The sequence below is a fragment of the Haliaeetus albicilla genome, chromosome 4 (assembly GCF_947461875.1).
Source record: "Haliaeetus albicilla chromosome 4, bHalAlb1.1, whole genome shotgun sequence".
NCBI classification, from domain to species: domain Eukaryota; kingdom Metazoa; phylum Chordata; class Aves; order Accipitriformes; family Accipitridae; genus Haliaeetus; species Haliaeetus albicilla.
In genome coordinates, this window is record NC_091486.1 from 54,176,102 (window position 1) to 54,201,436 (window position 25,335).

Sequence of the window (25,335 nt, forward strand, 5' to 3'; positions counted from 1 at the left end):
AATGGCAGTTTCTTGTAGAGCAGAAATGGTGGTGTTGAAAGCAGTGGTTTCTCAAGTGGGGCTGTTCTTACAGTCTCTTTAAAACTGCACCAACAGAAAATACGTGTATTGGGTTTGTGTGCCAAGATTTTGGTAGCGGGGGGGCTACAGGGGTGGCTTCTGTGAAAAGCTGCTAGAAGCTTTCCCTATGTCTTGACAGAGCCAGTGCCAGCCGGCTCCAAGTCGGACCTGCTGCTGCCCAAGGCCGAGCTTATCAGCAACAGTTGTAGCGCCTCTGTGATAACATATTTAGAAAGGGGAAAAAAAAAAAAGTTGCTGGGGCACAGAAACTGCAGCTGGAGAGAGGAGTGAGAACATGTAAGAGAAACAATCCTGCAGACACCAAGGTCAGTGAAGAAGGAGGGGGAGGAGATGCTCCAGGCACCCGAGCAGAGATTCCCCTGCAGCCTGTGGTGAAGACCACGGTGAGGCAGGCTGTCCCCCTGCAGCCCGCGGAGGTCCACGGTGGAGCAGATATCCACCTGCAGCCCGTGGAGGACCCCATGCCAGAGCAGGTGGGTGCCCGGAAGAGGCTGTGACCCCGTGGGAAGCCCATGCTGGAGCAGGCTCCTGGCAGGACTTGTGACCCCCCCACGCTGGAGCAGTCTGTGCCTGAAGGACTGCACGCTGTGGAAGGGACCCACGCTGGAGCAGTTCATGAAGAACTGCAGCCTGTGGGAAGGACTCATGTTGGAGAAGTTCGTGGAGGACTGTCTCCTGTGGGAGGGACCCCACGGTGGAGCAGGGGGTGAGTGAGGAGTCCTCCCCCCTGAGGAGGAAGGAGTGGCAGAGACAAGGTGTGAGGAACCGATCATAACCCCCATTTCCCATCCCCCTGCACTGCTGCTTCAGGAGTGAAGCTGTGCCTGGGAAAAGGGAGGGGTGGGGGGAGGGTGTTTTAAGATTTGGTTTTATTTCTCATTACCCTATTCTGGTTTGATTGGCGATAAATTAAGTTAATTTTCCCTATGTTGAGTCTCTTTTGCCCATGACGGTAACTGGTTGAGTGATCTCTCCCTGTCCTTATCTTGACCCACGAGGCTTTTGTTATATTTTCTCTCCCCTGTCCAGTTGAGGAGGGGAGTGACAGAGTGGCTGCATGGTGCTTAGTTGGTGGCTGGGGTCAACCACGACAATAAGGTGGAGAGGAGGAGGTGGGCTGAAGTATTCAGTAGAAGGGACCGACCCAATACCTGGCACCAAGGGAGGGGACAAACAGGACAGGACAGGCAGCAGACTCCACCCTGTGGACACAATTCAGCATCGCTTGATGACAAACACTGCAGGGAAGCAAAAAAGGAGCTCACAGAGAAGAACCTACCGCAGCAGCCTCATGGATGGGAAAGGGCACTCGCAGTACTTGAAAGGAGGGGAAGAGCAAGGGTCTGAATGCTTGGTGGGCTAATCTGGCAGCAAAAACCAAGCTATATACTTTTTATGATGTTTAGCCAGGGAACGGGGCAAGGCCTGTGTCAGTATTAATCGTGAGGGATTTTACTTTAACAAGAGTCGCAAATTCAGATGTTCAAAGTACAAAGTTACGGTTCATCTGTGCCTTGCACAAACTTCTTTGCAATTAGACAGAAAGACAATTCCAAGGTGCTGGGGGAAGGCAGGAGAACTGAGTCAGCTCTCTGATGAGAACACAGCTGTGGTTAAGAGGAAAGCACTTGCCTGACTCCAAGCCCTGGCTTGGAGGTACGAACACACTGGTTGAGTTGCACGGGAGGAGGTTTAGATGGTTTTTACAGCAGAACCAGTGCCTAGAGCTCTGGCTCCTTGTAGCCTTTCACCGGCTGAGCCACCCTGGGACATGTCTGTCAAAGAGGAGAGCATGTACAGGAAGATGAGGGAAGATGCCATAAAGTAAATCCTAAACCTGAATCTCCACCTCAAGAATTTACAGTTTAAAAGCTCTGGCTGAAAAGACTAGTGTGTGTTCCTGGATCCTCATTAAGGTATCTTAAGCATTTGCTGGGTCAATTAGAGATGGATACGCCACCTCATGTTTCTAATGCATTTTGAAGTTTGCACCCAAAGATGCTACCCTGTTTTAGAGGTTTTAGCTGCTGGAGTAGGACCAATGCGCTCTGCCCCTCAGAAACTTTATTTTTCAAGTGTAGAAATACCCCAGGACCTCTTGAAGTACTGAAGCAGTTTTTAGAATCACATCGCTATTTCTCTCCATTTTAATGTAGACAAACACTTGCATGACAGCAGAAACTGTATCTCAGGAAGCTGTCAGAAAGGAGGAAAATTGTGTTACTGTGTAAACTTTTTTGTGTAAACACTCCTCAGTGTCACTGCAAACTAGATACAGGGCTATGCTAAGGTTCTTTGTAATTAGCAGTAAATGCATTGTCACTATTTTGCACTTGCTTACACAAAACTTAATTCTCAGTACTCCTCCTTGCGAATATTTTGCCACATCCCAGTCACTACAGGCTGGCTCTCACTCTTGACCATGCACTTCACGCAGTGACAAGACACGACAACGGAATTTCTGGTGGAGATTTCTGCCCAGTTCAACTAGTTACAGAGACAACCGATCAACAGAGGTCAATAAGCAGGATGTGACGGAGGGTGCAGCTACATTTACAAAACTTGCAACCCTTGCTTTTCCAGAGTTTATTTTCAAGAGTGTCCTACAGATGCAAGTGGAACATGGGCTACTTTTCGGCTGAATATAATTTATTGCACATTTTACATTTAATTTCAGATCAACAGAACACTGGTAGTAAGTGAAATAAAATCCTGCACCAGGAGCTGGTCACAACTGAAGAGTTTTGTTTAGGTTTTAATAAAAACAAGTGAACACCCCTTCATTGTATGAACCTGTATGGGGTGGGGGGCATCTCTTTCAGACTGGCTCAAATATGTCTGCTTTTGGAAATCTAATTCTCCTGTTACAATGACTTGAGCAAAGAGAACCACCGTTGCACAGAAAAAGGGTCCAGGTACGTCTCAGGACTGCCAAGAGCAACAATGCACTGCCAAGATACGTTTTTCTTCTCCCCTCTGTCTCACATGTAAGCAACGAAGGCTATTCTAGGACTCACCAAGAGCAGAACTGTGACTGAGAAACAGCCACGATTATTCCTTTTCTCTATGAAAAAGCCTCGGTAGTGTTGATGTATGCAGTGTGTGGTAGATACCATAAGGCTGCCGTTTCCATCTGCTGTGTCACTAGAACACGACTGCCCTTTTTGCTGGAAAATCACTGGCGTGGCTTCTATGCAAGATTAATCCAATGGATTGATGTCATAACTGATGCTTTTTAGAAAGGCCAGCTGAATTTTACGTTTTCAGCTCTTTGCCCATTTGGCATCTCTCCTCACTTTGGTCTGGTTTACTTGTATAACCTATGTTCCTCTTTTTCCTAGAAATAAATTAGATGGGAAGAGAGAGTTCCAGCATCGGAGTCAAGCGAAATGAATTGCTGTCCTTCTCCCCCAGTTGCTTTCCTCTTTTCTGGAAAGCCTTGATAGTACATGGTTCTAGGTGGCAGAAGAATTAATAAGACTATTATACCCCATGTCCTTGTCTGCAATAGCAGTGTTTGAAATTAGCAGCTGGATGGATTCACACTGAAGAGGTCCATGTTACTACAAAAGGCAAAGAACTCCATTCCAAACATACTTGTTCTTAACAAGTACATTTCAAATACACATTTGAGATGGAAAACAATCTCTGTCCTCTTTCCAACAAAAGGATTTACACAGAGGCCTTCCAGGAGGTGGCCAGAGAACTTAACTTCCCCTCAGGACTAGAAAAAGGTATGTTACCTACCCCAGGAAGTATGTGGAGAAGGGAGAACAACAGGTCTTCTTCCCTGCTCAGTGCAAGAAGATAGACGTGAGACCGCACAAACAAACCGTGGCCAAATCACAGCAGGAAAGACTTGGCTGCGTGACGGGTGGTGCTCAGTGCCCGCTCGCACAACCTCAGCAGAAAGCACTGCGCATTCAGAGTCACGTTGCTTTATTGGTTACTCAGCCACAATTCAGAGAAGTATTGCCTTGGAGCCACCTGTAGAAGCAGGTTCTCTCATTTTGCCTCCTAACATAACTGGTAGGACACCACCTGCTACATGGATAGTAAAAATAAAAATGTCTCTGTTCAAACTTGTAGCATCCGGGGGAAGGTTTTGTAGTTTCCGTTGACCCAGGTACTGTAATGGACACGCACGCTCTCACCACATTAGCCATCTGCATCGATTCTGTGAGCTGTCGGATAAGAATAAGAACAATTAAATAGACACATGCCATTTCTGTTGGACAAGACACGTCCTAGCTTGAACTTGCCACCGTACCAGGGACAGACCGCAACATTTCTGGCTGCTAATTAAACACGATTCATATACACCTCCAACGTACTTATGGAAGCTTTGTAAGTTGGATGTGCTTCTTGTGCTTCTTAAATTGGGCTAGGGAGCTGGTCTAGAGTAAACACGAGGTTTGTGCCCTTTAGCCAACTCCCCAGAACTACAGGGGTACCGGTAAATGTTGTCACTAGCAGATACCAGTTTCACAAAATTGTTAGGGCAGGGAAAATATTTTGGCAGATAGATAAATGGGGATGAGGAAGAAATCTGGCTCAGGCCTCCAACTTGCCTTCATACATTCAATTCAGTCCTCAAAGGGCAATCTGATGTTGTGAATTGCCTGGCAGGGACACTGGCAGCTGCAGGATGCCTCTGCTTCTAATTCCAGTTAGATATATAAGGTTAGTTGGTAAAAACAGCTGCAGTGGTGCTGCTGAGCTCTTTTAGGTCATACTCCAGAGGTCTATCATGGTCAGCCCATTTCAGTAACCCCAGTTCTGAACCCCAGAACCCCAGTTCTGTGCACTTTGCCACACAGAGCTGAAGCAGTCCTTTACTGGTTCCTGAAGGAAGAAGCAGGGTGGTCCTTGCTACTTACATTGCTTTGGTATCCTAAGGGCCTCATTGTCAGCTGACATCACTTGGTGCAGAACTCCTCGGAACTGATAAAGCACTTTCAAACTTTTCTCCTCACCCACACAGGGGTCGTAGAAACCTGGCAGCCCAGCCTTGAACCAGAGAAGGACAGACTGAGCATCAGGGAGTGGACTTTCACAGCTCTTCAACCGACCCAAACCATTTATTACTGCCAGAGTGAGGTGTCATTAAAAAAAGGGAGTTTTGTTGCCAATGAGATGAGACAACAAGCTAAGGAATCGCCTCCACAAGTTCTAATGGCAGAAAAGAGAAAATCAGGGGTTTGGGAAGTTTCTGGTGTACAGCCCCAGAGTCTGTAACAGACACTGTCCCACGCTGCAGATATGGAGATGCTGTTTTGTTTGGCACTGGAAATGCCCAGAGAAACAGAAGTTCCTGGACATTCGTAACACTGTAAATTGATCTAGAGTCACTAGCTTCAAGCACACTGGAGAAATCCCCTGGCAGGACAGCATACGGTTCAGTTGAAACTCTGAGTCACACATTGGAGCCCTTGAGTCTGGGCTTTGACAGAACAGCTACGTACCTTGGATGCCTCTGTAAGGATGAGTTTAGAGTCTTTCACCAAGCACTGCAGGGGCACAGTCACATCTATTACTTTCACCTTCTCATTCTTCCTGCTGTTGTCATTAACAAACTTCCCATACCAGGCGTTGACTACAATCAAACCTGCATTTCACATGAAATCAGAGATGTGATGAAAGGCTTCCCACTGACAGCTAGGCAGACACTGATGAAAAGACCATCCCAGCATTTTCTTTTGCTTTCAATGACATTTAAACTCTCCTTGCCTGGACCCATGCTTCTCAAGACAGAAGAACATTTCTACTTGCGTGTTTGTTAGCAATCTTCAGCACTAGGACAGAATGACGTGACTTCAACGCCACGCTGACATGGCAATCCAAGTGGATGTCAGTTCACTTTGAAACATTTGCTTGGAAATTGCTAGCACATCAGAAATCAGATTTCTGTTATGATCCAGGAGCAAACTGTGTAAGTTAGAGACCAGTGAAACCTAAACTTCAGACTATAACTTTTGCACGTATTTATACATACACCTCTCTCTTGTGGAGAAGTGAATCCAGACTACTGTCTTCAGCCTGTTGACCCACCTCACAGCTTGTCCCAACAGAATGTTCAGTGGATCCCTACTACACTCAGGCACCGTAAGCCAAAGCGTAACAGAACTTCCCCATTACGTGCACAACAGCAATTATGCTGTGCTTCATTAGGAGTGGAAATGAAGAAAGAGTACCTTGCATTTCTCCCCCCTGTACCACCCAGCCTTTGTATTGTTCCCTCCTCTCTCCAAATTTATGGAACAAGTAAATGGTGTTGTAATCTTTACCCATTCTGGCTTCCTCCGCTTCAATTATCCTCCGGACAGACTCTTGCATTAACCGAACCTGTCACAACACAAGGGGCAGAGCAAAAGTCAAGCCCTGTCAGACACTGCGTCCAAAAGGGAAAAGCCCGGAGTGAAAAGAGCTTCCTTTAACCAAGAAAGATTAGTTACAGGAAAAACTCACCGCAGCTTCAGCCTCCTGCTTCTTCTGAAGGATGTCGCTGGCTGTATTCTCCCTTTGCTTCTCCAGCTCTCTGGCGTAAGGAAGTCAACATCACATCAGGTCTACACAGTGGATGGGATGCAGCCACAAAGTGGCAGATGTCTACTTACCCACCCCAATTACAATTGGCCCACAACCTGACACAAATGAGCTCAGTTTTAAGGTTCTTGCCCACCTTTCAAGCTATTTTTGTAGGCTTCCAGAACTCAGTAGTATTGATGATATAGTGAACCACAGTGCCTCAGCTGGATATTCCAGCCTTTGCACCAGGCTCCCAGAAGCACTTGCATGGGACTTCCCAGCTCTGAATTTAAAACACAGTCTTGCGAGCTTACCTCTCCTTTTGTGCCCTGAGGTAGGGTTTGATGATTAGCCTATGCATGGCGAAGTAGATAACTAGAGGTCCCACGGTGGCATAGAATACAGCACTGGGAAGCAGCTGATCTGTTAGGTGGACAGGGAAGAAGTAGGTCTGGCTAGCCCTATTCAACCTGGAGCAAAAAAGAACAGAGTGACAGGTAAGAGGAAATGCAGAGTTTAATGTGCTTGATTAAGTACACTTAGCAGCAGGGTATGCTGCTGAAGAACTGCTGAACCAAAGGAGAGCTGAATGATGAGCTCAAAAAGGTGAAAATCTGATAAACTGAAACAAGACAACAGTGAGACAGACAGCTGACACCACCCATAGCCAGGCTTTTATGTAGCAGACATCTCTTGGGGTAGTACCTGACCATTCTAAAGTGTTTTTTTAATCTTAGGAGAATTTATTTGGTCATTAATTTCACCAGGGAAAGGGACTACCATCATCATAAAAAGAAAAGAAAACGCCTAGAGAAAAGGTCTATGTGCACAACACCAGCATTTGCCTTCAGGGGAGGAGTACATTAATATTTTTCTGACACTTACAATAATATTTATTTTAGAAAACTTTGGTTTTCTTGGGACAGAGGGCTTCTTTACAGTTTTTGCGTCCTGGCTCGCCCTCTGCTGGCACCAATTAAAAATGCACTACAGTATAGGAACCCTTAAGGGAGTTCCGCCCCTCTTTGTGAACTGCATCTTATTAATAGTATAATCACCTAGATTAGTTAATGATAATTCACTAATTCAAGTATATACTTGCGTACAGTGTTTTAAAAATGGAATGCAATTAAATACATTTCTATCGATAATATTTTCAGAAATCTTCCATCCACTTACCATAATGCTCCAAACCTTACTTTAAGCTGTATTTTCAGAATATTTTGATGCACGCACACACACTAGTCCTGAAAGAGGTGGCTCAGGCTCAGCGTAACACCAGCAGAAGGCACACATTGCTTCCGATGGGCACCACTTATATTAGAGGTGAGGGCAGCTGCAACCTTTCATAGTGATATATCAATATACCTGTATTACCCTAAGACTGGGACCTTCCCACCTGAATACTGGAAATAGAATTATGCAGGTTATGGTCAGCCTCTGAAATCTAGAGTTGTAATCTTGAACTGACTTGATTTTCAAAGACACTCCTTGGGGAACACCAACACTGACGGTGGCTCCTAAAATGCTGTGTCTGGAAATCTTCCTCTCTGCTCCGTACTCCACTATGGTCCCAAAGAAACCCGCCCTAGAACGAGAGAACCAAAAACTGCTAAGACAGAGAAGACTCCTGAATTTCTCTTTACTGAATCCTGTAATTTCCCAACAAGTAAAGCATGGAAATACACCTCTCTGCAGCAAATGTTGGCTACTGGAAGGTTCACGGTGTATCTACAAGATGAAATTAGCCTTTTCAGCTTGTAAAGTAGTAAACAGACTACAAGAACTTCTGGCTTTCTTATTGGTGATGATATAGAGATACCACACACAAATATTTTAAGTTCCACTTATCCGAAGAGGCACACAGAGCTAAGCCTTCAAGACATTCACTTCAGCATTTACCAGATTTAATTAATGAAGAGCAGATTCCCAAAGACCACAGAAGCATTTGATTTGTGTGGAACTTGGAGGCCTACAACAGCAGGACAGGACAGATTCTTCAGGCTGCGAGCAATGTGAATTTCCTCTTGCACACTTACTTGAGAGAGCCTTTCACTCGTGTTTGATCCTCATCCTGAAACTTATGCTGATAACTGACCATCATGAAAGAATGGGGGATTCCCAGCTGAAATACAAGAGGCACAAATGTATGAAAACATACCCTCTGCCACCACTGAATGCTCCCTCAAATTTCCTTTCTTATCCTTTAAGTAGCACAGAAAACATAGCAATGCTTGCCACTTACACGCCACACCCTGCAACCTCTGCAGTCTGTGTTGTGCATCCTGACCCTAATCTGAGCTGATCCACATTAGAGATGACGATGTTGGGTGCAAAGTGTTGCGTTCTGCCAAATGCAGCTGGTTACCTATGTTACATATTCATACAAGACAGTACCAACTGCTCCGTTATCCTCTAGTCCCATGCGAAAATACTGCTAGAGCAGAAAAGCTGAGGCACTTTTCTCCCACAGGGTGGTATCGCTGTCCCCTGTGTACAGCAACAGGACTCTCACCTGTAACGCCACGGTGAAATGGCTGGTCTTTGTATCCCGGACAATACTAGTGTTCATGGCTGACTGGATGCCCCACCGCCACTGTAAGTACCCCATTGTGTTCTTGTCGAGGTTGCGGGCTAGAACCGTGGTGAGGCCTGGGCGGATCCCACGCGACGAAAACTGCAGGGCACAGTTTGTAGTGATGAAACTAGGAGAAATAAGGAAAGCCCCATCAGTGATAAAACACAGGCTCCCAGATGGCCTCAAATTCCTTCTTGCCCAAGAGCCTTGCTGAATATGCAGAGAATATCCTGCAAAGAGCACAATGCCCGAGGGTTTCAGGAAAAACTCAAAACTAATTTAGACCGTACTGACCACAGCACCACCCAGAAGAGCGAGCTCATGCCCTAATTTATTGGTCTGTGCCGCAACACAGCAGGCTACCTTTCAGCCTTTACCCTTCTCGCCCTAGGCAGATAAAAGTCCTGCTCTTCTGTAAAGGCAGCACACTTGGCTGCTAGAAGATAGCAGTCCTGCTATTTAATAATCCTCAAGCATCAGCTCCAAAAACCAGCAATAAAGGACTCTACGCAGAACAAGATCCCTGTACAAGCTCTGAGGAATGGCATTACTAAATTAGAAAATATAAAAAGAAGGAAGTCTACACTGGTACCTACGATGCTCTAGCACTCTAGCATATGTCTACAATCACAGCCCTTACCTTGTACCCTCCTTTGCAACTTGAGACCTCTGTTCATTTGTAAACAGACACCACACTAGTGGCAAATTTGGCATCATTTCCCTAAAAATATGACATATCATCTCCTCTATTCCTGTCAGAAACTTCAGCTCACACATGGAAGCCCCAGAAGAGCTCCCCAATTTTTTTGTTCTGCTCCCAGAGCAAACTTCTGTGGCTCTGATTGTGAGACCATGCCTCAGGTATCACGAATTCATGACAAGATCAAGTACAAAATCTAAGGATGTGGAACACAGACCTTCCTTACACTGGAGGTATCAAAACGGAGGACAGCAACACACAAAAAGAGTACAAGCATTTTGATCAATACTAAAGCACAACCTTAAGTCTGAAGAAGAAATACCATATATTGTAGAACAGAAAACAAATCCAGAATCAACATGGAAAAGAATTCAACCCATTTAGTTCCTTAGCGTGGAATATTAACCATTAGACCATTTTTCTAATATTTACCATCTTGGTGTAAGATTACGGAATATCTTCAGACCGAAGAGAGGTCCCTGAAGGTCTCCTGCTCCAAACTCCAACTGTTGAAATGCATAATGCCAAATTGTTAGAAGAAAACATCTTTTACAACAGTGACCAAGTACTTCACAAGTGTCATTTACGTCACAGACATTTTACACGTGAGTAACATTGACCATGTATTTCAGCATCCATTCTTTTCTGCTAGCTTTGCATTCAGAATAAGAGGTGTCTGACTGAGTAGGGTCCTCATGAGTAAAACAAAGCCAGTTCCATAGTGCTACAAGCTACTACTACTAGCACCTGTTCTGGTTGCTCCAGTGAAAATGGAGAAAACGCCTCCATTGCAGCCTCACAACAGCAAACAGCAAGGCCTGGCTGCTGCCCTCTGAGGGTAAGAGTCCTTCACAGGACAGCCTCATAGTAATGTTGTCAGCACTTCTGCTGCTGCACCGTCTCAGCATCTGCAAAACACACCTGCTGCTTCACCCACTAGTCTGGGTGACTTCCAGGGCTGCTATTCAATGTTTATTTGATGCTGTTCAGTCTCACTAACGGAAGCAGTTCTTAGACCTGACACTTTTCATGACAAAACCTGCAAAAGCAGTTCCTACTACATCTGCATCTCCCAAGTAAGTTTATTGCACGGGTTTTTTTAAGACTTTTTTAGTCAACTGACTCACGACAATATCCACAAGCTCCTGTATTACCAATATTATGAAATCCTAATGCAAATCAAATGCCTCCAGTCTATGAATTCTCAAACAAGAGGGAAAAATCCCATTTCTCACAAGCTGAGGAAACAGGTTAGCAGAAGCCAGTGTGCAAAAAGGAAGGTGCAGAAAGCAAGCTGCCTGCCAGCCGTAGCAGCGATGCCATGAGCATCTCAAACAAAGCCACCGGTCTAGCGAGGCACAGCGTGCAGGTGGTAGCGTGGGACCTTCCAGCTCCTTAGATCAGATCTTCCTGGGAGTCAAACTGTTTTCCCCCATAACTTCTTCCCTTGTGAGCCAAGCAGTTTTTGAAGTGAAGGCAAACTATCATGCTGCCCTAAGGTGCATGCTCACAGCACCGGAAGGCACCTGAGAACCTTCAGACAGTGAAATTAGGAAGGCTGGAGACAACAGGTAACAATTCTGTCAGCACAAGTGAACTCCAAAAATGCGTGGACAAATGGAAAGGGGAAAAAATTAAGAAAAAACAAAGTTTGGCCGTCCCTTTTTCTCAAATTCCTTTGAGAATTCCTTTTTCTACATTCTACAGAACATAGAAAATGAGAGATAAAACAGAACTAAAGTTCCCTAAAGAAAATAAACACTAGGTAACTAATCCAAGCAGCCTGAAACAGACTGGATATAAAAATGCATAACACTTAGTACTCTTACCTCTCCCCATCCCTTGGCAGATGTCACTCGTCTCAGAGCAACATTAATCGATCCACCTCCATTCCCATTCTGGGTGGAAAGGTTACCAGACAGTATTGCTGTGTCCGTGGCAGTCAGCGGTGCCTGAAAAATGAATATATTGTTACCAATTAGTCTGATCCCAATTCACACATTTAGTGCTTATTCTGCAAGGACATAATCACGACCGCCGTGAGTGTAAGCGCAGAGAAAAAGGTAACTCTCCAGTGACTCCTTGTCATCCACTGAGCCCAGGTCTTTAAACCAGACATGGCCACACTTGCTCTAAATTTTGTAGTCAAAGATCAAGTACGGCAAAAAGTGAGATAATTCTTACAGTACCAGACATCTGTGACACCTTTAATGTACCACCTTAAAGTCCTGACCCTGAGCTGCAAACCCTTCTAATGTCACTAGCAGACTAAATTTCGTCACCTCTCTGGAACAGAGGAAACGCTCCCCTTTCTTTTCCTTACCCCACATCCTCAAAACTGGGCACCATTCATTTTCATACACTAAACACTCCATGTTCAGTGAGAAGTAGATACCTGTTTTCAATCATGACTGAGCCTCTGTGCTAGGAGGCAGGAGCGCTGTAGCCTACAAACGAGTCACGCAAATGCACGCTGTACAGTCAACACGCAGTCCTGCTGGAACTGACCTTCCTCTTCCCACCCAGACTGGTAATCGCATCCTTCCATAAATCAAGATGAGAACCCCCTGAGCAGTGTTTCATTTCCCGTTGCTTTGCACGGTAGTGCCTCATTAGCTCAGGCCCTGCTCCACACCAGCAGCAGTGTCTGCCCTCCTTACCTCAATGGACTGGGATATGTGCATTTTGTTTATCTCAATCTGGGGAAAGCTGCTCCCAGGCACATCTTCGTATTCTTCGTCGTAACGATCAAAGAGGTCAGTGGCATCTATTCCAACACTAATTGTTCCCTAAGGAATGACAAGTGAAACAAGTACTTAGCATTAACAAACATCCAACATATAGAGGCCAAATGGCTAAACAGTCCTTGTACATGTTTAATTTTTTTTGCGTTTTTTTTCTTGTTCTGCTATTACCTTTTCCACTTTAAAATGCATTTCTTACACATTCAAGACAAACAAAAATTAATGATCACAATATTCTAAAACAGCAATATAAATCATAAATAAACTTGATAAAAGACAATTTGTCAGCAGGATTGCAACTTGTAATACTAGTAGGTAGTCCTATTGTGACACATTACAGAAGTAGGTAGAACACTTTCACACAGCAGGTTTCTTCTTCCCCCACAACTGACTCTGCTCTGTCAGTATTTTAAAGTTGAAATAATATATTTTAGAAATTGATTTTCTTCCATGGAACTTGGCCAGAAATCCTCTAAATGCTTTCTTCTTTGAGTTATCTGAAACAATTTAGAGCTGCCAACATTCACTTGCAATTGACCTCGTTAGTCAAAAATTTAGTTTTCTTTTTCCTAGTTTATATCTTGTAATCAGAAGAAAAGCTTGACAAAGGGAGACTTTTAGGAAGTGGTAAATACTTCCTTTCTCAGACGAAAGAAAGCTTATTCCTACAAAAAACTAGGCCACAGCTAAATAGTCTGGCTACCTGCTGCTGTGCTCACTCAGACTAACTGCAAGAGTGGGTTTATTTGAAAAGGGCATGATTAGATCCTTGTCTGGGTCATATAACTTCAAGAGGCTTTGGAAACCTTCCCTATAGACCTATTAAACAGCATTCCACCTCATATAAAATGTACCAGTTGCAATAAAAAAACCAACCCTCTGTGCAGAAGCACAGAACGAACCCCAAGCAATTTGTATAAAGAAACTCAATAGCTGCGTAGGTACAAAACCCACTCACACACAGTCCAAGTGTGGATGGAATAAATTCTTATTTCAACCTGAGTGAGCATTTTTCCTTGCTCACTCCACTCTAATCAAATGCTGAACCATAAATATAAGAAGAATTGCAGAGTCTGACAGGACTCAAAACTTCTTTCTGGTTTGGCTCCCAACTATTTATTTGCTGTGGAGATTCCCGACCTCTTCTCCACGTTTATTTTCTGATTCCTTGCACAGCAAAAAATTGGATAAATATTTTAACACAGGAAGGTGTGATTATTTCCAGGAGAACTCTGGAAGAGGGGCTGTGCCCCAACTGTTTACAGATTACTCTTGGCAGGCTGGTGAATTTCAAAGCAATTACGCTCATCGTTCTGTTTGTGGCAGCACCAAGGACGAGCTCCTGCCCTTTATGCAGAAGACTACTTTTCAGGAACCATCTGCAAAGTCACCTTCAAGGGATCTGCTCTCCAGACGCTACAGCGTCTTCAGTTTCAGCCCACTCCTACGCTGTGCTGTGCCTTGAAACGAGGCCAAATTAAGAGCGAAGCAAGGCAAAACCGCCAACTGCCTAGGAAGCAGCGCAGCCCTGTGCTGCTCTCCAGCCCTCTGGAAAGACACGGAGTACAACAGCCCAAGAGAAACAGAAAGTGCCAACTCCACTCAATGAAATTCCAGCAAATGCACTCCAGAGCGGCCACCCGAACATGTCTCGATACAGGTGAGCGTTTATTTTAACAAAAGAGAGAACTATTTTAATTTTTCCCTGATGCTCTTCAACTCAAGGAAGCATAAAACCCAAGATCTTTCCTAACAGAGGCAGGATGGAAAGAAAGGCTTTCCATGTGGAGCGCCACACTCAGCGCAGAACCTTTGCCAGACTGCAACCTTAAATTCCAAGTTAAACATTTTTAAACAAGGGATAGCATGCTGAGTAGTAAGCATGCTGAATTTGAATGGTAAAAAGACAGAAAATTGTGTGTTTTCAACTCAGACTGGAATATAAGCAGCAGTAAATCTTTCTCAAGAATTTGCACTAAAAAACCCCAAACACTGAAAAACACCTTACTATACTACATTTACTCATACTGCAATGCTTGTACCCTTTGTAAAGATGGATCAAGGTCCACACACATTCCTGAAATTCATTGCACCTCCTTTCTTTCAGTCATACTCAAAATCTTATGATTTCCTTTTTCACACCTATGAATTTCAGAGCAAATATCCTTCCCAACGAAAAAAGGTAAACATCTGAACCTATCCATGAAAATCCACAAGACCCATTCAGAGGAAAGGAGCGTCTCCACTCCCTCCCTGCCTCCTCAGCAGATCTTCTATTCAGCTGCCTTTCGCTGAAGTGAGCGGTGGACTCCGTGCAGACATTTCACCTCCCGCCGAGCAGGTGAAGTCACCCTCAGAGGTCTATAGATCCTGGCCAGGAAACTGGCTCGGGGGCAAGCACAGGAAAAGCAGCAGATGGTAAAGTTAAAAATATTCCCAGAGAACGACAGCACCCCCTATGCCACCGGATAATAGAGAGGGGACCACTGCTGCTCGCAACTCCCCATCAGCCACCTGCTCAGACCATTGGAAATGAAAAAGCCCTCCCCAAAGAAAGAGCAGCAGGGAAAAAGCTGTAAAGCTCTGCTCAGAAGTCAGCGGTGCACGCATGCGACATGCTGCAAAGCACACCAGCTCAGCAGGACGGGAAGCTGGGGAACAACGCTACAGAACCATCAGAGTTGATACCTGGTATCCTCTTTTAAAATCACCTTTATTTGCCATCCTGCGAATACGAAACAGACTTTACTGCTGGAATTAAGAGGTGTGCCAGAGAAGAATATACTCCCTCCTTGCCTCTTTTCTTAGGGATTTACCTTCTGGAAGGTGACATATGGAAGCTGTGCCAGACTAAGCCTTGAGGGACCCGCATCTCTTAGACGCTGACCTTCCGCAGCAGGAAAATAATGGGATTTAATTTCTCCTAACAGGAAGCGGTTCTTCTCAAATCAAGTAATGAACTTTTCAACCCTTCTGCACATCTTTGAAAGCAGGAACGAAGCTCTAAAAGCAAATAATAGACTCAATTCGAAACCTGCCAAATTGCCTACATCTGGTTATTGCTCAACATTTCTGGTGAAAATGCTTTATTTTGCTGGAACCGTTTTATAGAACTGACAAAATGTTGGAAATTTTAAAATAACTTGCGTTCGTGTATGAAATGATCACAGCTGCGCTACCTAATTCCACAGGAACACTGCCTGGAGAGACATTTCTATAGGCTGCCAATCAGCAATTGCTGTAAACACCCAGATGGCTAATTTTATCACAGGACACAGAGGCTGAGGCTTACAATGCAGCTCCACTTTTTACGGCTCACAGCCACAGCGAGGCGCCCAGACAAAATGTCAAATTCCTGAAGTCACAGAGAATCATGAGGTGGAGATAAACATCACCCTCTCTCAGAATACCCTTCTGACCCCAATCACCCTCCATCTCCAGCAGAGACAGTTCGACTTGCCCCTTTAGTGGCATCCAGGAATCCCTTCCTGCCTGCAGTAATGTTGTCAGCAGTTATTCATGTAACACCTTATGCTTATTTACCCTTCCAGTACAAACAAGGTCTCAGTATCTGTGCACTATCCACAACAGCCTGGTGATCTGTATTAGTCCTTTGCTTTGCTAAGACCAGCACAGATCCAAAGTCTGTGCCAAGGTGAATATCTCAAAACATTACAGGTCTTCTCGGATGGACATTTTTCTGATACAGTCCTAAGCATTACTGTACTCTTCTGTCCAATCAGAAAACACTGTGATTTTAAACTGCTGGCCATGAAAATACCATCAACCTCCAAAACCAACAGTAATAGTAGTTAATCAACTGGTAGTTTGTTTCTCAGGTTACGCAAGTTATGCTGCAACACTTTAGAGGTCCATGCGTGAACACAACAACACAGGAGACCTCCTCTTTCAAAGCCATCAGAAGAGTACAGCCACCCATGCTTCAGGATGCAGAATCTGCATTGAATGCAAGCCTGCAGTGAGAGCTCTGGGGATACCCAGTTTTCCATCAAGGATAGAAGCATTTACAAATAAAACAAAAATTGATGTCTCATTACAGTTTATTTTTTCAAGACAAACAAAATTGGTCTACATAAATATCTGTACGGTTACCTTCGGGTAGACAGAGTAAAATTAAGGCTCCCCCACCACGGACCACTTCCATACTGCATAGAATAAACGGATTTCTAACACTTTTCAAAAAATAGGTACAAAATGGTTTCTGATAGTTCAAGCAAAAAAACCCGAGAAAAATATAGATACAGGTAAACTAAAGTATGAATACATTTGGCCAGTGTATATGCAGCCCTTGGATAATGTCATTCACTGCATGAGAACCAAGATTTTTGTGATTCAACAAGCTTTGAAACCTCAGTCCGTGACAATCCTGACAAAACCAGGGTTTGCCTAGCATACTTATCAAGTCAAGAGCCAGCAAAGCCGTTAGCATTCTAAACTATTGGAGTATTCCAGTCGCAGCAGGTGACAGAGGAAGCAGCGGCCGATCGTCATTTCCACCTCTCCCTGCCATCCCAACGCTACCATGAGAACATCATTCTCAACACGGTATTCTTGATCATCTCTGAACAGCCAAGATTCAGCTGCGAGGTGGGTCATTTAGTGTCAGTTTATGGCTGCTCAAACAGACTGAGAGATGTGAATGGAATACTCAATGATTCTCATCCTGAGAGTGCAATCAAGCTTTCCTAGTACAGGCACTAACTGTGAAACTGGCAAGACCCCAATCCTGTTCAGGTTGGTTTTGCTCACTGTGCTGCAGCCAGAAGAGTTCTGCTACCCAGCTGGTTTGGTAGCTGCCTTGCATTTTTCATTGGCTTCAAAGCTGCGTTTGAATATCTCCCCGCATTGTTGCGACACTACAGCAGTGTCAAAGGGAAACTCATCAGGTAACTGCAGGGAGTTTCATTGTATTTGGAATACTTGGAAAGAAATCATAAACATTTCAGTGTTAGGTCTGTTTTCTTGAAATTGCTGAAACAGGTATTTTGCTCCTACATGTTTCAACGAAATAAAGAAAAGGAACTTTCAATAGAGGATTACTGTTAAAAAAATTAGCTGTTTTCCCTACATTGCCCAGAGAAACTGAATATTCAAAACAGGAAAAGTAACTCACTAAGTGTAGATACCTAAGGGGCTATTTACTATAGCCTCTCATCTAGGCTAATCACACCCTGCATATTCGTAATAATTTACAGATTCACCCTTGACCCTAGGATGAAGTCTTTGCCTACCTTTGGATTAGTTCGCTGTTGCAGTCTTCTTTCTTCCCTCTCTCTCTGCAAACGCTCAAATTCTTCCCTGATTTCAGCTGGAGTTCTCTTCCTTTCCACAACCTGCTCAAAAAGAAATTAAAAACAGAAGATTACCAGAAAGAGGTATTCAGGGTATTGCATTGCTGATGGGACGGAGGTCCACTGACCTGGTACGCTCTAACATGCTGTCCCTGCTGCTGCTGTAAGCCACCCTGCAAACTCTGAACTCAGAGTTTGGAAGCAAACACTCGGGCCAGATCAAATGGCAGGCACAAGAGAAAACCCCATGCTTTGACAGAAGGGAAAATGGTCTTGTTATTTCTATTTCCTTGACAAAACCAGGGCAAATAGCTTTCAAACCACAAGTACAAGATACTGCAGCACAACCGTTACCAACAGCTATCCATTAACTTCTGTACTAGGGCTAGAGAAAAAAAAATGAAAACAACTGAAAGCTTCTGGCCTGAGGTAAACTGATTAAGTGAGAGTTTTGTGATTTTAGGCTACACTGATTCATGTCTGTTTCCCTTACATGGCTCAGGAAATGAAGGTTTTAAGCAGGTATGGCTCTAGGTATGGATTCAGCTTTTCAAAATAAGATCAAGTCTGCCACAGGCAGCTCAAAAACGTCTGTTACGCACTGCCACTGCTCCCCATGTCTTGCTACTAACTCCAAACTTGACCTCTGCACTGGCCTGACCCAATACAATATATTCTGCAGCAAGCAGCGTAGTGCAATCAACTAAGACCGGCAGAGGCTAGCAAGGGGACTTAACAACAGGAAAGCCACAAATGGAAAAGTTCTCTTTCAAAGCCCATAAAAACCAACCAAACAAAACCAAACAACCCCAAAGAGCCCAGAAAGAAAAAGTAATTTCAAACTCAGAGGCTAGCTGATGCTGGGAAAAAAAGTTTCAGATGAAAAAGATGAGACTAGATGGACAATAACGACGCATTTTTCTCAGACAAAGATGTTGCCTGTCACGGTAATATCCTATTAGGGAACTCTGAATGTCAGGTTTATTGTTCTCTTGTCAAGTGAAAAACCCAAGTATTCTTTGAAAATCCATCATGGTGTTTCAGCAGAGATGGAGAGAGGCAGAAATAACTAAACAGGGATGCCTTCAAACAAACAGGCATTTATTACCATCAAGGTGTCAGTGCAGCTCGATATAACAAGAATGTCAGATAAAGGTGGGTTTAGTCAGTTCCACTGGCCGTAAGGTGCTAAATTTCTCTCACCTCCCATCCTTCCATTTCCAGTCCTCTCCTCCCATATATGTCATAGATGGCTCTGGTCTGTGGATCACTAAGCACTGCAAGTTAAAATCAGAAGAGGAGAGAACTCAGTTTTTGGTCTTCTCCTCGAATTTCAGACCAACACACTAGTGTTATTTGGAATTCAAGCACAGATCCTGGAAACACGCTGTTCTACAGTTGCATCCAATTTTTACATTAACTCCCTTTAACCTTTTCACATGCTACATTAACAGGACACACTCACTCTTCCCCCCAGCAAATTCCTTTTTCTTTTTCCTTACTTCTAAAATCAAAAAGTGAAAAGAACACAAAAGAGACATGCAGACTAACTGAATATGCAGCAGGATTTTTTAATATTGCTTTCTTTGACTGAAGGGTGACATAAGCCCTCTAACAATTAATGGCATTATTGGGATTATTAGCCATTCAGCGATAGCAGTCCCTGGAAACTGTATGAGCAGGAATGACACCCACCTCTGTCTAGCTTTCAAAGCTCTTTGGTGCTTCACTCCCTCTGTTCGATCTTCCTTACCATCCCTGTCCACTGATCTTTTCCCACCCAGTCCAAATATATGGGACATGCCAAGCACCAACAAAGCAATTTCCATGAGGCAGTTCCTGCCTTGCCAAACATCAACTACAGGGTAATTCCAAAAATGCATGCAGAATCTGAATCTCCCCAAAAGTCACAAAATGCAATGGAGAAAATAAAATAAACCAGGAGACTGCAGAACAGTTACTTTGGAAAAAGACTGCACACAGAATTAAGAAGACTCTCCAAAATGTAAGGCATATTTAAATGCATAATCTCTCATACCACACCCTTCCTTAAGAAAACCAAAAAAATTAAAAAATCATCCATATTTTTCCCACAGGGTTCCAAGATCAGCTTCATCATCATCATGCATGTCTTTTGACTGTGGAGGAACTGATGAGTCTTCAGGGAGCTGGGTGTGTATATTAAGGCAAAAAGAGGCTTATACTAGTAATTGAGGTTTGATCTGAACTACTTGAAGATTATTGAACTTGCTAAATGTCACAGGCAGATACTATTTTTTATAAATTCTGAAAAAATAACTCTTTTCTTGTGTGATATTAGGAGATGGAAGAGAAGGGGGAGAAAATAGGCAGGAGGCGGGGTGGCTTATTTTCAAGATGTCAAAACTTTTGCTTGTAAAGTATTATGCTTACATTTAGTACTAAACGAACAACCGTTTACATATACATTGCAACACAGAGCCAAGCAAAGACACAGAATTCAAAGGGAAAGCTGACTCTAATGTAAGACCTACTCACCGCATTAAAATGAAATTATTGAAGCATCCTGAGTTTTTATTCCCTATGTCGTCAATGTAAGACCTTCACTGTTCTCCCCAGCAAAAGCTTCCGTATGTCCTAACACCTAGCTAGGGACAATGTAAAAGACTCTACCCATGTTCAAGTCCAACTGGAAGAAACAAATGCTTATCATTCAGAAAACATGACAGTAAAAAAAAAAAAAAAAAATTAGCTCATCTTTGAGGTTTAATAGAGGAATATTTATTCACCATTTTGCTTTAGTTTCTCTTTAGGCTACAGGACAGAGCATCTCATTTGGTGCACCAGTTTTTTTAATGCAGCGGAGTCCTACCAGCCTCTAATCCACTTGCATTCCAGGTGCCTCTTACCACACTTGCAAAATGCTGCAAGCTAATTCTAACAAATCACTTCCTTGTGCCTCCGTTACACTACTTATTACCTATGGTGACACCAGGATTTAAGTAAATGTCAGCTTAATTCAGAATATTTTTAAAGGGCTTTGGCATCCTTGGATGAAATTACTGTCCTTGTCTCAGTCTTAGCATATGGAAGAACTTGCTGAAAAACAATGGAGACTGCAACCAGTTGATAGAGAACAGAAACTCAGGATGTATCAGTTCAAAAGTAAAATATGAAATTGTCTTTCTGTTTGAAGCTTTGCAGTCCTCAGTCTCTTATGGGAAAGTCTTTTCAGAAGTAAGGGAAGTGGTGAAAAGATTATTTATGACATGCAGGAAATAAGACAGAGACTCCACATTTCGTTCATTGAAGAATTTATACTGCATTGCTCCTCTGATTTATAGGACAGAATCAGGAAACAAAGCATCGCTAAGCATCAGCAAATTTAATTATTACTTTGTAATAATATATATACTTTTCAAAAAGCACGAAGACACAGCCCTCCTTCTAGACAACCCCTGAAAACAGTTTCTGCAAACTTCAGACTTCCACTGACCTTCATAAGCTTGGTGAACAAGGTTAAAGAGCCGCTCAGCTTGCGTTTTGAGCTCTGGGTCTCTGTGCTTGTCTGGATGGTAGAGCATACACAGTCGGCGGTAGGCAGCTTTTAGCTCTTCCTGAGAGGCCTGTGAACAGCAGTAAAAATGAATTAAAGTACAACCAATGCTATTTAAAAAAGACCATTCTCAAGATCAGCCCTAAAAGAGAAGTCCATCAGCTATTGTATTACACTACTTTTACTTACACAAAATCAATAATGGACTTTTGTTTCATTACGTAAGTTAATAAAATGTTCAATTATGCACACCAGTATTTCCCACACTATTTATAGTGCAACAAGTGACAGCAACAGCTCATCAGTGTATACCTAGGTATAAAAAGATAGGTTAAAAAAACCCCAACAAAACGCCCAAGCAATTTGTGTTCATACATTATTGTTATTACACAACTAATGTCTCCTCAATTAAATGCAGAAAAGCAAAAGAAATAGTCACCTCAGGATAAAAACACTTAAATCCAGAGATGTACATCAAATTCTACTCATATTTCAGCTTAAACCCTCAAGTAGATACTATAACCATCCAAAAGCACTGACTTTCCACAGTAGTAAAGCTAAGAAATGTAAACCTACAGTTTTACATCCACCCCTTCACTGCCATGCTCTCTAGCACCTCCCTTCCTATACAGCAAGGGCTCTCTGTCGTGCTGTACGAAAGGAAGGCACATCATCTGCCTGCAGAAACACACTCACCTGCAGCAGATGGGTAACCAGAAGAACAGCGTGTCACTAAACGCATCAAGAAAAAACAAAAAGCCCTGTTCTTTACCACAACCACTCTGGAATTTCAGACGGCACCTGGCCTCATTCCAAAGACACGTGGTGGAAAGGGATTTCAGATGGTGCTCTCAGAATCGATGGAATAAAAACCCCACTCCTTCCATTACCATCTCTCAGGAGACAACCTCACAGCAATATTATTTTTTGACTCTAGAGACTCCTGGTAACTTCCCCTGTCTTATCTCGCTCCTGCAACAGTCCTTATATTGCAGCAGCCGTCTATGCCTTGGCGGCTGGTTAACACCTGCTTAGAAGCACAGTTGCCAAAACCAGCCAGAACTTCCCCGAGAGGCACAGGTAGTGCATGCAGCTGCACAGAGATACCAACCGGCCAGTTACAAAACTGTCCAGGCAAGACTCAACTCCCAGGGCGCAGGAAGCCACTTCTCTGCACCAGGAGAAATATGCAGAGTAAAATAACCGAAACAACATGACGGGTACTTGCTGGCCTCCTTCAAGCAAATGTCATCCCTTTTATTACAGCCAGGGGTTACGATAGACAGGAATAGAACGCAGGCAAGCGAGAAGGGGGCATCCAGAAAATGACTTTCGATAATGGAATTTAAAGACACAAATTCCATTTACTCTTAACACTCTTCAGTGATTGAAGCTTTCACAGTTTCCAAGCTTTCACCGTGGAAACAAAGGTTTGTTTCTTAGAGTAACATCTTTTTTCCAAGTTGTGGTAAGGAGAGTCTGGGTTTTCATCAAAGAAACACATTCATTTGTGTACCAAAGCTAGAAATCCATTCAATTTTGAGGACAGCTTAGAATAAATGTTTTCTCTGCATGTGTGTACTATTTCATGTTTCTAAGTGATATAGCAAAAGGGGACCTGCCAAATTTGCTGGCCCCAAGACAGTAAATGTAGCTACAGATTAGCTTTTTTTCTTTTTACCACCTTGTGCTTTCTCGGACATCGAAATTAAACTCGACTGAGAAGGCAGGGGAACATATAGGTCTAAAATGGCATTCTTTAATCAAATTAATGATAAATGGTTTAATGTGCTATTGATTATATAATAGAAATGAGCAGTTTCATTTTTCATAAATGCCATGTTCAATAAAATGTTAGATTGGGCCTTTCATCATCATTGAATAGCTCGGGTCATTAGCTCAATATTTCATGAGCAATAGCCTCTTAGAAACCGCTAAAGAAATACTGACATCATTTCAAATTGCAATGAAATACATAAGTCAGAAATAATCATACGTAAGTTACATCTTTATTACCAAAATTCCAGGCAAAATTAAAAGGCATCCCATCTCCCTACTTGGGGTTTAAATGGCTTCATTTAACGTCTCAAACATGTCACCACTTTTTTACTGGATTGAAATCTATAAAAGATTAAACATTTATATACATACACACACGAAAATCACGGCTCGGCAGGCTTACTCTCCTCATCGGGGCTGCAAAGTTCAGTGGTTAACTATTATTTTAAGCTCAGCTACCACATCACACGAAGTTGGCTCAGCACACAAAAATGCGAGTCACTGCATTCCACTGCTACGCAGGATAGTACTACTGAATTTAATTAGCAAGGGGTAATTAAGAAAGCAACTACTACTCTCAGTTGGAATTACTCCCTCGAAGACCATTTTAACTTGGTTTCCAGCTCCCTGCTGTACCAAACCTGAATTTGCTGGTCTCCAGCACAGAGCTGAAAGCCTAGCTAAGTTAACTATTAAGCGTTCGCTGTTTATCTCCCAAGCAGTCGTAACCCCTGTGCGGTTCCTACGTCTTTCCATTAACCTCTACAACTGCACACGGCTGACATTTGGGAGGGTGAATTACAAAAGCTGTTGAGTGATCTACAAGTATGGCCCACCAGCTTTTAACAAGACTCAGGCTTGAGTTGCACAGAAGTTTTTCTAAAAAGAGCACACTTTGCTGCATGGCATTCAGGAATTCTGCAAACAGAGTTACTGTTACACATTTTTCCTTCAGAAATGTGGAACATTTCCACAAATGAGACACAGGAGGCTGCCACTGAGGCAGCAAGTACCGACATTAACTCCAAAGATAATTTTTTCAAGCTATCAAGACTGAATTGCTTCCAAGTCCTGAACTCCTATTATATGCAGTAGTAGTAGTTCAGCAAAAGCCTTCTTCAGCCCAAATCGTTAACCTCTAGGCCGATGTGTTTGAACGGTTAAGTCTGTATAGATATATGTACGCACATATAGAGAGTATGTATAGATATATTGCTATTACACCTGACGAAACAAGCTATAGCACAGTTTATACACTCTGATCTTTGGCGATTTGCCTAATTATTACTATAAGAAAGGCAGCTACCTCCCATTATGTTCCAAACTGTTCTAGCATAACAAAACTGCACCAACTAATACCCATCTATCCTTAAAAATGAAACCGGGGAGTATTAATCCTCCTTCTTTGCTAAGCGAGATGCCCTGCAACACACGTATGATTTTCAATTTGGAAACGTCTGGGAAGTCCGCACAGCCCTGGTTAAAAGCAGAACGAACAGGCAGCCAAAGAGACAAGCACACGAGACCCACGGACCCGCGGGGATGAGGCTCAGGGCCGAGCTACCCTCTGCCCCGGGAAGAGTCAAATCGGAAGCATTCACCGCAACCCACCTACGCCTCACCCGCCGCTCTCCCACCCCGCCATCCCGCTTCGGATTTCTGAACTCCTGCTCCCGGGGCAGCGGCTGCCCCAGCCCCGCTCCCGCCCGCCAGGACCCGCCGCGGCCCGGCCCGGCCCGGCCCGGCCCGGCCAGGCCAGGCCAGGCGGGCACCGGGGTCACACGGCCCGCCGGGCCCCGCCGCTCCGCCCTGCCCCACCGCCCGGCCCCGCCGCCCGCAGCCCTCCGCCGCCGCCAGGCCCACCTCCCGCCGCACGTTGAGCAGCGAGTAGTAGTCCTCGTTGTCCGGCACCTCCTCCCCCAAGGCCGCCGCCATCTTCCCGACCTCTCACCCCGCACGGCCGGGCGTGGCGGCGGCGGACGCGAGAGCGGACGCGAGGCGCGGCGCCCGCCGCCGGCGCGCCCCCCAGCGGACCGGAGGTCCGAACGCCCGCGCATGCGCCCGGGTTAAAAGAAAAA

General features: G+C 44.0%; 1 protein-coding gene and 1 long non-coding RNA gene across 3 annotated transcripts; one reads left to right on the plus strand and one right to left on the minus strand.

The window, feature by feature from the left end:
* Positions 1-4,003: 4,003 nt before the first annotated feature.
* DNAJC11 (DnaJ heat shock protein family (Hsp40) member C11) lies at positions 4,004-25,271 on the minus strand. 2 transcript variants are annotated; one of them, XM_069782913.1, is made up of 16 exons: positions 25,121-25,271; positions 21,419-21,548; positions 19,147-19,220; positions 17,884-17,985; positions 12,548-12,676; positions 11,717-11,839; positions 10,320-10,393; positions 9,125-9,314; positions 8,649-8,734; positions 8,081-8,197; positions 6,924-7,079; positions 6,550-6,619; positions 6,369-6,426; positions 5,547-5,689; positions 4,962-5,091; positions 4,004-4,265 (listed from the first exon to the last, which is right to left on the minus strand). In XM_069782913.1, the coding sequence occupies exons 1-16, from the start codon at positions 25,190-25,192 to the stop codon at positions 4,240-4,242; spliced, it is 1,680 nt and encodes a 559-aa protein (XP_069639014.1). In that variant the 5' UTR covers positions 25,193-25,271; the 3' UTR covers positions 4,004-4,239. The 2 variants fall into 2 exon arrangements, with proteins under 2 accessions (XP_069639014.1, XP_069639015.1); XM_069782914.1 differs by lacking the exon at positions 19,147-19,220 and having other exon boundaries at positions 25,121-25,208.
* LOC138685238 (uncharacterized) lies at positions 14,004-21,423 on the plus strand. The gene is made up of 3 exons (XR_011324526.1): positions 14,004-14,291; positions 20,040-20,115; positions 21,267-21,423. It is a non-coding gene; the product is annotated as an uncharacterized lncRNA (long non-coding RNA).
* Positions 25,272-25,335: the final 64 nt, after the last annotated feature.